The sequence below is a fragment of the Hyla sarda genome, unplaced genomic scaffold, assembly GCF_029499605.1.
Source record: "Hyla sarda isolate aHylSar1 unplaced genomic scaffold, aHylSar1.hap1 scaffold_944, whole genome shotgun sequence".
Taxonomy (NCBI): Eukaryota; Metazoa; Chordata; class Amphibia; order Anura; family Hylidae; genus Hyla; species Hyla sarda.
In genome coordinates this window covers 63,587-75,882 of record NW_026610974.1, presented here as the reverse complement: position 1 = coordinate 75,882, position 12,296 = coordinate 63,587, and the positions used below count along the sequence as shown (strand labels likewise).

Here is a 12,296-nt window from a genome sequence, read left to right as displayed (position 1 = left end):
GCCATTATATCATATTATAAGGAACATGGGGTGGGGGGATTTATCAAGTTATTTGGATTTTCTTTTTGTTTCCTTTTGTAGCAAGTTGCCAGGCGCAGTCACTTTTTGTGCTTTTATTGTGTGACAAACCGAATAGCTCAGAAACCAGAGTCTTTTCTAAAAGTCACAAATTTTGAGGGCAAAGTTCTTTGAAAAGTCAAAAACCTAAGTAAACCTGGACCACACTTTGGTAACTATTGCGCAAATGAAATATCTTCCAGTAACTCCTTTTTTTTAACACCTTGCGCCAAAAAACACTGCTGAAAAATCAGTCTACACAAATAACTTTCCACAACACGAATTCATTAATATCCCACATTAGAGATGAGCGAACTTACAGTAAATTCGATTTGTCACAAACTTCTCGGCTCGGCAGTTGATGTCTTTTCCTGCATAAATTAGTTCAGCATTCAGGTGCTCCCGTGGGCTGGAAAAGGTGGATACAGTCCTAGGAGACTCTTTCCTAGGACTGTATCCACCTTTTCCAGCCCACCGGAGCACTGGAAAGCTGAACTAATTTATGCAGGAAAAGTCAGCAACCGCCGAGCTGAGAAGTTTGTGACAAATCAAATTTACTGTAAGTTCGCTCATCTCTATCCCCCATGATATCCACCTTTTACATGGATCATACAATTTATAAATATTTACAACCATAATAATTAATCAATGTATTAATGATCAATAACTAGTGGATGCATCAATAGTGAACAATTAAATAATTTAATTCATAATTAGATTTTATGGGTATTAATGTAATTATGGATTAAATTAAAAAACTAAACAAAACACTATAAATCCACAGCTCCTGCCCCACAACTCCAACAAGGAGATCACATAATTCAGGATCTGGGAGATGGAAAATCTGTAACTCCACATCCTAATATACAAACTCTTCTATATTACATCACTTTATTATTATGTTTTGTTATATCAAGCACAATGCAGATGTATTTATTTGTTCCTGATCATCTTACAGACTCTTACAATAACAGCACAACAATTTCAGCTGCTCTTATATCTGGTATAGAATAAGCAGGGGGTGTAAGTCTTAGTCAACATCCATAGTTGTATCTATTTGTATCTCTGTAACTTGTGTCAGCACCTGGGAAATATTACTTGTTACAATTTGGTAACATGTAAAGAGTATAATACAAAGCTCTCACCACCAGGTGTCGCTATTGTAACACAATGTATCTGATCTGTATAAACTGTAACTGTAAGGATTTATACTGCTGTGATAAATAGACGATCTCTATGGATAGATGTGATTTAAGGAAGTTATTGATTTACCCAAATTTGGAGGTACATTTAACTCTTTCGTTAACTGGTTGTACACATGGTGTTATCCATCCTGAGAATTGATGGGTTTATTTGTTTTTATGGTATTAACACGTGGGATCAGGCTCTCGGACGATTATTCTCGGTCACTCTCATTGCACATATCGGGGCTCCATATAATGTCGTACAATGTGTGCAGAGTCTTGGTGCCCGGGGGTGAGCAGTCCTGTAGACCTGGTAATGCTGCCCGAGTGATCGATCCATTCACAAGATTTGTTCTGCCATCTGCTGCTCCCCGCACACACATTATACACCTGACAGATTATTGTGCTGCTATTGATCCTCTCCCATGTGTGTAACATACAGCTCACACACCTGCCCGATCACCATTCCCGCTCGGTACAATGACGACTGCTCTTCTCTAGAATGTTGGGGAGAATCGCGGTAAGAAAAAAAAACTGATTATTTAGAATCGGAAAAATGCAGCAAACGTTTTGGAATGGGCGGGAAATTCAAAACCTTCTTGTCTCGTGTTCAGCCAATCAACGGAAAGGGGGGAGGGTCAGGAATGTAAATGTGGTTAAAAGAAACGCCCCCCGGATGATGTCATCTTTGTTCCAGTTTTCTTTCAGGTCCACCCATGTGCCATATAAGCCGGACTCGGCCGCACTCAGTATCTTGCAGTCTACTCGCTACATAGAGAAGATGTCTGGACGCGGTAAAGGAGGGAAAGGTCTCGGTAAGGGCGGAGCCAAGCGGCACAGGAAGGTGCTCCGGGATAACATCCAGGGCATCACCAAGCCTGCCATCCGCCGTCTAGCTCGCAGGGGAGGTGTGAAGCGCATCTCCGGCCTCATCTATGAAGAGACTCGCGGTGTCCTGAAAGTCTTCCTGGAAAACGTCATCCGTGACGCCGTCACCTACACCGAGCACGCCAAGAGGAAGACCGTCACCGCTATGGACGTGGTGTACGCCCTCAAGCGACAGGGCCGCACTCTCTACGGCTTCGGAGGTTAATTCTGCTTCTACTCGGCTCCATCACATCAACCCAAAGGCTCTTCTCAGAGCCGCCCACATGTTCTATGGAAAGGCTACAATTCCTTGTGTCTTCTCTACTGAGAGGTTGTGTGATCGGTGTTTTGCTCTTGTGGTTGCGGTGTTTGTTTTTCCCTGTCCTGCCATAATCGCTGCACCTGATCAGTCTATCGGTATTTCCCTCCTATCTGCTCCGGGGGATCTCCTCTGAATGTTCTGACTACTGCCCTCATCTTCCTCCGTGATTATAGTTACTGTTACAATCTACATTCATCTTCTCCAGATTACATTACTTCCCTCCCCACCATATCACTCATTACCTCCCTAAAGAGTCCGTGTTATAGAACATGCAAATCTCCTGATAATATCCCGGTAAGACCCTTCTATATCCCGCTATCCGGACAAATGAGCCTTCACTCTATATAACACCTGTATGTTAATGGCGCTGTTCACACCCAAGCAAATTGCGCATATATATATATATATATATATATATTCCGCCTGTTCTCATAAGCAGGATCCCGGGATTGTTCTTTGCAGTTAACCCTCTCGGTGCTGAGTTCAGTTACTATAGTGATGTAGATCGTGTCCTCTGCATTGCCCCTGTGTGATCGGTGCTGCTGGCTTCAGTCTCCCGACACCTGTGACCGTAAGTGGTGCATAGAGGACGCTAAAGGGTTAAATCTAGGCGGAGTTATAGACCCGAATGTTCGCTCATTGGTTGATCACCGTAGTTGACTATTTTGAAATTCCCGCTCTTCTTCTGATCGTTTCTCCCTTTGTCTCGTCCTCTTCCCTGTACACGTGACTACATTCCTCTGGTTTCTGTAAATAGGATGAAAAAGGCGGCGGAGGGGAAACTGTTGGGGCCGATCAGGGGGATTCTAGTGAGGCGGAGAGGAGAGAGGACACTATGTCCGGGGCTGACATCACAATGGTGGGTGTATACGGGGTCTTCCCTGCAGAGTATATAGAGGAGCCGCGTCCCTGTCCTATTCCAGACCTGATACCGATCACATCCTGCACCCTCCCCCAGCAGCCTGACTCCCTTCACCTGAAAAGGAGGCGGCAGGGAAATTATTTTTTATACATTATTTTATTGTTCTATGTATTAAATTACTGGAAAAGATCGCCCAGTGTGAACACTGACCGTGCGGTTGTTTTACAATCTATTTTACCTGTCAGCGATCACCGTGTATTTAGACCTGATAAAGTCTTAGTGGGGGAGAGATTCCCGGGCCCGTCATTGATAAAACCCTTCCCGATCTGGCTATAACGCGTGTCCGTGTGAATATAGCGTTAACTATAGAAAAGCTTTGGATGAATCTTCTGAAAGTAAAATTAAAATATGATTTAAAAAAAATCAAGATGGAACATTAAAACTAATACCAATAAAACGAGGAAAGAGGCAAAAAATAAAACATTTATCATGAAGCATAAAAGTTATCACAGGGCTACTAGTATTATTGGTTACAATAGATAATCTAAACCACTGAAATGCGTCTGGTTACCCCCATCTATGTGACCAGACAACTGGAAAATCATTTTTATTTGCGCAAAAAACAAGCGCTAGATTGTGACAACTTTCAATCATCATTAACTCTTTAGCGAGGACTCTACTCCAGTATTATCACTGGGAACATCCAGACCGCACCTGGACACCACTGATCTCTCCCCTTCAGGCTTCCATGCACGGCCGGTTTATTCACAAGCTGAGACCGAGACAGCGGGAGGGTGATCGGTGTATGAGTGGGAGCGGTGTGCGGTTCTCTACACCAGACTTTCTTATAATTCATGACTATAAATAATTTCCAAAGATTATAACCAACGGCAGCTGTGCGAGCATTGCGCATAGGATTAGGATCTTTATTGGTGACATACACGAGAATGAGGGGGATCTCTCCATTGTTATCGGGTCTGGAGGAAGCGGGAAATTCAAACCCTGAACATCCTGTGATCAGCCAATGTGTGAGTGTGGAAAGGGGCATTAATAAATGAACATTGGCCCATCGGGATTTATATAGAATTAATGCTGCCTATGAGCGGAGAAATACTCTGATACTGTGGTGTCCTTCCTGCTGTGTAGAGTCGGGCTCTACCGATCCCCGGCGATACCGATCAATAGATTCCCCGGTCAGTAAATTAGGATTTATAGATTGTGCAGACTACATATTATAGCGTTACCGCAACAATTCACTCCAGTAAGGCTGTGTGATCGATCAGGACCGCGGAGATTATAGAAGAAATAATCGGGGAATCTGGTGGAGGAGATACTGATCACAAGACAGATCAGGCAATGGGTTAACTTCGGAGAACTCTACAGCGCCCCCCGCTCCACCACAGGAGAATATACATCCTGCAGTCAGTGAGAACCGCAGCAGTCGCTCTGATCTCACCCGATCCCGGAGCAGAATATATATAGTATCAATAGACTGTACTGACAGAATAGCGGCCACATATACAGAAGAGAATACGGGGAATACAGACAGGAGAAGCCCCAGCTCTATTATAGACAATGTGGCGGCTCTTAGAAGAGCCTTTGGGGTGACAGCAGGAGGCGGAGCAGGTTACTTGGCGCTGGTGTACTTGGTGACGGCCTTGGTGCCCTCGGACACGGCGTGCTTGGCCAGCTCTCCAGGCAGCAGCAGGCGCACGGCGGTCTGGATCTCCCGGGAGGTGATGGTGGAGCGCTTGTTGTAGTGAGCCAGGCGGGAGGCTTCCCCTGCGATGCGCTCGAAGATATCGTTGACAAAGGAGTTCATGATGCCCATGGCCTTGGAGGAGATGCCGGTGTCAGGATGGACCTGCTTGAGCACCTTGTACACGTAGATGGCATAGCTTTCCTTCCTGGTCTTCCTCCGCTTCTTGCCGTCCTTCTTCTGAGTCTTGGTCACGGCTTTCTTGGAGCCCTTCTTGGGGGCTGGTGCAGACTTGGCGGGATCAGGCATGATGATCACTCACAATCCTTCTTCACTAGAACAGAGAGAATAATGATGCTTCCTCCTCCCACCGCAGCCGTATTTATATGCAGCCCATGCAAATAAGAAATGCTGTCTGCTCACTGTTCTACTGGAGGAGCAAGTCATGTGACCTGTGGGAGCGTCTTAAGCCCCGCCCAGGGCAGTTCATTGGTGTTTCTTCAAGTCTCGTCACCATTGGCAGGATTCAAATCTACCCAATCACGGGAGCCGAAGGGCGGAGCAGAAACATATAAAAGGCAGCAGAAAGAATATCTCAGTTACATCACAGAGAGACTTCTCTTGAGTTTTTATGTTTGTTTCAGCAATATTTATGTCTGGACGCGGCAAACAAGGAGGGAAGGTTCGGGCTAAGGCCAAGACCCGCTCATCCCGGGCAGGACTCCAGTTCCCCGTCGGTCGTGTTCACAGGCTTCTCCGCAAAGGGAACTATGCCGAGAGGGTGGGCGCCGGTGCTCCGGTCTACCTGGCCGCTGTGCTGGAGTATTTAACAGCTGAGATCCTGGAATTGGCCGGTAATGCCGCCCGGGACAACAAGAAGACCCGCATCATCCCCCGTCACCTGCAGCTGGCCGTGCGCAATGACGAGGAGCTGAACAAGCTGCTGGGTGGGGTGACCATCGCCCAGGGAGGCGTCCTGCCCAACATCCAGGCCGTGCTGCTGCCCAAGAAGACCGAGAGCAGCAAAGCGGCCAAGAGCAAGTGATCACCGCTTATCCCAGATCATCCCGAACACCAAAGGCTCTTCTAAGAGCCACCACATTGTCTCCTACAGAGCTGGCGCCGCTGATCTCGGGTGTGATAGGGATCTGGGCTGTTATAGGGATTAAACAACATCCGGCACATTTTATCTAGTATAGGACACCGTGTGGGTTGTGCAGAATGTAGTTTGTATTGGAAGGGTTAAGTCTCGAAATGAATACGTTTTCTCACGATGTAGTTTACGGATCCTCCACAATAGACGGGACCGCAGTGTAGAGATGGCGCCCCCTATACTGTAGCCTCCTGTGTAATGGAAGCTCCTGAACACATCGGATCTCCAGCCGCATTACACAGCGCGGCCTCCATCCAGCCGATCAGGGGTCAGCGCTTCTCCATCGTTGGTTACATAAAGATCCCGGCACTCGCTGTATACAGTGACCGGGAATAATCGCCCCAGAGCCGGTGCATTGCCGTGGAATGAGATTTGCCATAGAATGAGATGGTCCGCCTCCATCACATCCTATTGGCTCTCTCTTGTCACGTGACATATTTAAACGGCACGCATCGATGCGCACAGCAGTGTCAGTTTGGCTATCACAGGGAGAGGATCTCCTCACCCTGTGATAGCTGAAGCTGTACGGAGCTCTCATGGCCTCTGTGGCCCGACAGAAGTTCACACATTTACGTAGCTCATACGGCTGGTTCCTATACATTTACTGTTGATCCACAGCGCTATCGGGATCCCGATGCCCGATGGCGCTGTCATCAGTGTGCGTCCCCGCGAGCGCCCCACGCCCGCAGCTCTACTCCCCGTCCTCCGCCCCCCGCAGCTCTACTCCCCGTCCCGTTAACACTCAGGGAGCGGGAAACAGAAAGTAGAGCATCGGGCGCAGGTTAAGTTATTTGCGTAGTGCTGCGCATGCGCAGTACTACTTTACCTGCGCCCGATGCTCTACTTTCTGTTCCCCGCTCCCTGAGCGTTAACGGGACGGGGAGTAGAGCTACGGAGGGACGGGGAGTACAGCTGCGGGCATGGGGCGCTCGCGGGGACGCACACTGATGACAGCGCCATCGGGCGTAGGAATCCCCATAGCGCTGTGGATCGCTCCCTGAGCGTTCACAGGGGACGGGGAGTACAGCTGCGTAGGACGGGGAGTAGAGCTGCGGGGGACGGGGAGTAGAGCTGCGGGGGACGGGGAGTAGAGATGCGGGGGACGGGGTGTAGAGCTGCGGGCGTGGGGATCCTGATGACAGCGCCATCGGGCATAGGGATCCCGATAGCGCTGTGGATCAACAGTAAATGTATATGAGGCAGCCGTATGAGCTGAGTACATGTGTGAACTTCTGTCGGGCCACAGAGGCCATGAGAGCTCCGTGCAGCTTCAGCTATCACAGGGAGAGGAGATCCTCTCCCTGTGATAGCCAAACTGACACTGCTGTGCGCATCGATGCGTGACGTTTAAATATGTCACGTGACAAGAGAGAGCCAATAGGATGTGATGGAGGCGGACCATCTCATTCTATGGCAAATCTCATTCCACGGCAATGCACCGGCCGGAGATCAGCCAATAAGAGCTCGGTATCCGGCTATAGAACTGTTATTTTCCCGCTCATTCTACAATTATCGCTGTAGAATGAGAATAATGAATAAATAAAAATATAAATGACACAAATATAATTAAGAATAAAACGAGGAAAGTTGTAGTAAACTAGATAGTCTTAGCTGGGTCTCTCGGAGAACAATAACATTGATCATGAAACATAATAGTCATCTCAGAGCCCTTTAGATACTAGTATTATTGTTAAAATAGATAGTAATCACATAAAATAGTTAACCCATTATTGCACTAGTAAAACAGACAGATCGGTGAAGTGAAGGAAAGGCTGAGCTGTTATAAAAAGTAACAATCCCGTTAGATGTAACGAATGAGACACTAGAAACACTTTGTTACTAAGAAAATGTCTCAATATTAATTCCAATAAAGAAACATAAAACACCATTTGAATAGTTTTGGTTGGACACAATGTATGATATCGCACTGTGTGTATGCTACCAATGAAATTGTGAGTCCTATGCGCAATATTCGTAAATTATAGTCCTGAATTAATAGTAAAAGGCCGGTGTACGCTCACCCTCCTGCTGTCTCGGCTCAGCTTGTGAATAAATCGGCCGCGCATGGAAGCCTGAAGGGGAGAGATCGGTGGGGTCTATTTTAACCAATAACATTAGTAACCACAGGGTCCTGAGATTACTTTTATGCTTCATAATAAAAATGGTATATATATATATATATATATATATATATATATATATATATATATATATATATATATATATATATATATATTATTCCCTGTAACTTTCCTTTTTATTCGAATTTAATTGTTCCTTTTGCTCCATTCTTTTCCCTTCCATTATTAGTATCCCATTCTCTATCCCTTCCCTCCCAGGAGGCTGAGATTCTCGGACACTTATTCGGATAGAGAACACCGGAGGTCTAGGAGATGATTTACTATTAATAGATTAGTCCTGAGCTTTTCTATTAGCGCTATATTCACACGGACAAGCGTTATATTCACATCGGGGAGGATTTTTATCAATGACGGGCCCGGGAATCTCTCCCCCCACTAAGACTTCATCAGGTCTAAATACACGGTGATCGCTGACAGTTAAAATGGATTGTAAAACAACCGCACGATCAGGGTTCACACTGGGCGATCTCTTGCAGCTGAGTGACATAATATCGGAATTTAGTACATTAAATAACAACAAAATGACAATGTATAAAATACAGGATAGCTTTCCCCGCCGCATTCTCAGCAGTGTCGGGCTGCAGGATGTGATCGGTATCAGGTCTGGAATAGGACAGGGACGCGGCTCCTCTATATACTCTGCAGGGAAGACCCCGTATACACCCACCATTGTGAGGTCAGCCCCGGACATAGTGTCCTCTCTCCTCTCCGCCTCACTAGAATCCCCCTGATCGGCCCCAACAGTTTCCCCTCCGCCTAGAGTTAACCCTTTAGTGTCCTCTATGCATCAATTACAGTCACAGGTGTCGGGAGACTGAAGCCAGCAGCACCGATCACACAGGCGCATTACACTGCGGATCACACGATTTACATCACTATAGTAACTGAATATAATTCAGTACTGAGGGGGTTAACTGCAGAGAACACCAGCGCCAAGTAACCTGCTCCGCCTCCTGCTGTCACCCCAAAGGCTCTTCTAAGAGCCGCCACATTGTCTATAATAGAGCTGGGGCTTCTATCTGCTAGAATTATCCTTGTTATATTTGTGGCTGATATTCTATCAGTGCAGCCGCTTTATACTGTATATATTGTCTACATCAGAACTGTTCTATGCACTTTAGTCCGTAGAAGCCGAGTCGCAGTGAAGCAGAACTTGTCCCCAGATTTGTCTCCTTTGGCTGTAGAATACGAGGGTCACTGATATTACTGGACAGCGCCCAGGGGTGAGGTCTTCCCTGCAGAGCGCTGGGTCCTAGTGCCTCCTGCCCCGACCATGTGGTCCCAGAACAGTTGGTGGAGGTGCTGTTAACTACTTTGGTGCTGAACGTCGTTACAGATGTAATTACTGCTGTCACAGGTTACGTCGATTATTTGCGCCTTTCTCAAGGACTGAACATCTCAATTGTCCAGACTGTAATGTAGTTGACAATCATCCCCATCATCCTCAGCGATAACAGTGTCCCTATTCTATCTCCGGATCCCTATTCTAATAACTGATGGTCTCCAGGATCCTATTGTAATTTGTAACTCACATAATATCTCCATTATATGAACTGCTTGTACATTACCCGTATGACACAGGGGATTCATGTGCACTACTGGGGTCATATATTCCACATTATAGAGATGTATTATACACCTGAGATGATATATACTGGCCTCTGCACAGGCGGTGGTGATGGTTCTACACTGTTCAGTCCTGATCATCAGTAGTTACATTTAGTGTAATGACAAACTGTATAAAAAAAAAAAGCTGTCAGTGAATAGAAATACTTATGACTACTGCTGTCAGTGAATAGAACAACTTATGACTACTGCTGTCAGTGAATAGAACAGCTTATGACTACTACTGTCAGTGAATAGAACAGCTTATGACTACTGCTGTCTGTGAATAGAACAGCTTATGACTACTGCTGTCAGTGAATAGAACAGCTTATGACTACTGCTGTCAGTGAATAGAACTGCTTATGAATACTGCTGTCAGTGAATAGAACAGCTTATGACTATTGCTGTCAGTGAATAGAACTGCTTATGACTACTGTTGTCAGTGAATAGAACAGCTTATGACTTCTGGTGTCAGTGAATAGAACTGCTTATGACTACTGTTGTCAGTGAATAGAACAGCTTATGTCTACTGCTGTCAGTGAATAGAACTGCTTATGACTACTGTTGTCAGTGAATAGAACATCTTATGACTACTGCTGTCAGTGAATAGAACAGCTTATGACTACTGCTGTCAGTGAATAGAACTGCTTATGACTACTGTTGTCAGTGAATAGAACTGCTGATGACTACTGCTGTCAGTGAATAGAACTACTTATGACTACTGCTGTCAGTGAATAGAACAGCTTATGACTACTGCTGTCAGTGAATAGAACAGCTTATGACTACTGCTGTCAGTGAATAGAACTACTTATGACTACTGCTGTCAGTGAATAGAACAGCTTATGACTACTGCTGTCGGTGATTAGAACAGCTTATGACTACTGCTGTCAGTGAATAGAACTACTTATGACTACTGCTGTCAGTGAATAGAACAGCTTATGACTACTGCTGACAAAATGTGAACTGAGGGCAGCCGCCTGCAGAGTTTCAGCACATGGGGCCCCCAGGGACACCAATGACCAACTGCGTCCTTGATTTCTTTTATATACATATGTGATTTTTTAATACTATTTATTATTAAATTATATTATTTTTAATTACATTACACAGAGGTGCTATACAAAATTATTCTGCCTTTTTTTTTAATACTAGCAGAGGTTTAAATATTCCACACTGAATGGGAATTGGATGATGAAGTCACATGATGATGTCACATGCTCGGTTCTGGCCAATAGACAGATACTTTCCTCTAACTGTCAATCTTAATAAGCAATTAGATCTCTGCTCAATTATAGAAACCATTCTAATTGGTGATTGAGATTGACAGTTATGGGGAAGAATTATTGGATTTGTTATAACAGAGCATGTGACTTAATCGGCCAATCCCCGTTCAATGTGGAATATATGTAAAGATCTAGCCGACTTACAAATGGCAGAACAATTCTGTATAGAAGAAGGAATTCGGCGGCCTCTCTAGTCCCTTTCTTGACTGTGTGTAGGAAGGAAAGCTGCTGACCTCTAGATGCCCTTGTCTGATTGGATGTGCAGCGGAATAAAATGGATTGTAAAACAACCGCAAGATCAGGGTTCACACTGGGCGATCTCTTGCAGATATATATAATAAATTAATAATGTATTATTTAAAAAAAAAATGACAATAATACAACAGATATCTCCCATATGACTTGTGCAGCAGGGACAGGTCATTGTGTTACAGCCGCGGCCTCCTGCTGCCCATTCTGTATAAGAGACAAGAAGACCCTATGGAGCTTTAAACTAAATGATAACAGTCATTTATACTTCTTATTTCAGAATAACTATTATATATTCTAGATTTATGATTATTAGTTTTAGGTTTGTGATACGGGCTAAAAAAAATCTTCCGCATTAAATTATACTATTCCCTGAGCAAAAAGTCGCAACTTCATAGACAAATTAATCCAATATTCTGATCAATGCTCCAAGTTATTCTGGGGATAAAAGTGTAACCTACCTGAAGATCTCCTAAGGACCCGCGGGTGTGGATCAGGGTTTCCCAGTGTTGCAGCCGCCACTAAAAATGTATAACCCCACGTGATCTGGGGTCAGACCGGAGGAATTCACGTCAGTTTCTATCTATAAGAAATTACAGAAAAAGAGCGGCCTATGTTTTATGTGGACTGTACCCCCAATATATGATAAATAATTCCCCATCTATCAGGATCTTAACAAGAACAATGAACGTAACAAAATCTGTCCTAATAAAAGACCTGAACCCTTTCCATAGAGGACACAATCCTCCTGTGACCTTTCACCCCGATAACTAACAGCAGCGCAGGGTTCATAGTCCTCCAGCTGATACTGGAAGAAAAAACTAAACAGAAAAGAAATAAAACACTTTCCTATATAAAGACCAATATTCCCCGG

General features: G+C 45.0%; 3 protein-coding genes across 3 annotated transcripts; 2 read left to right on the top strand and 1 right to left on the bottom strand.

The window, feature by feature from the left end:
• The first annotated feature begins 638 nt into the window (after positions 1-638).
• LOC130350366 (histone H4-like) lies at positions 639-2,334 on the top strand. Its single transcript, XM_056554877.1, has one exon. The coding sequence runs from the start codon at positions 1,798-1,800 to the stop codon at positions 2,332-2,334; it is 537 nt and encodes a 178-aa protein (XP_056410852.1). The 5' UTR covers positions 639-1,797.
• A 2,465-nt stretch (positions 2,335-4,799) lies between these two features.
• LOC130350375 (histone H2B 1.1) lies at positions 4,800-5,300 on the bottom strand. The gene has a single exon (XM_056554885.1). It carries the CDS (start codon positions 5,298-5,300, stop codon positions 4,920-4,922), a length of 381 nt encoding a protein of 126 aa, XP_056410860.1. The 3' UTR covers positions 4,800-4,919.
• Positions 5,301-5,643: 343 nt separating this feature from the next.
• Positions 5,644-6,149, top strand: LOC130350369 (histone H2A type 1). Its single transcript, XM_056554879.1, has one exon. It carries the CDS (start codon positions 5,644-5,646, stop codon positions 6,034-6,036), a length of 393 nt encoding a protein of 130 aa, XP_056410854.1. The 3' UTR covers positions 6,037-6,149.
• Positions 6,150-12,296: the final 6,147 nt, after the last annotated feature.

Coding starts and splice junctions, on each gene's coding strand:
- LOC130350366 (XM_056554877.1), top strand. CDS start 1,798: ATGCAGCAAACGTTTTGGAATGGGCGGGAAATTCAAAACCTTCTTGTC.
- LOC130350375 (XM_056554885.1), bottom strand. CDS start 5,300: ATGCCTGATCCCGCCAAGTCTGCACCAGCCCCCAAGAAGGGCTCCAAG.
- LOC130350369 (XM_056554879.1), top strand. CDS start 5,644: ATGTCTGGACGCGGCAAACAAGGAGGGAAGGTTCGGGCTAAGGCCAAG.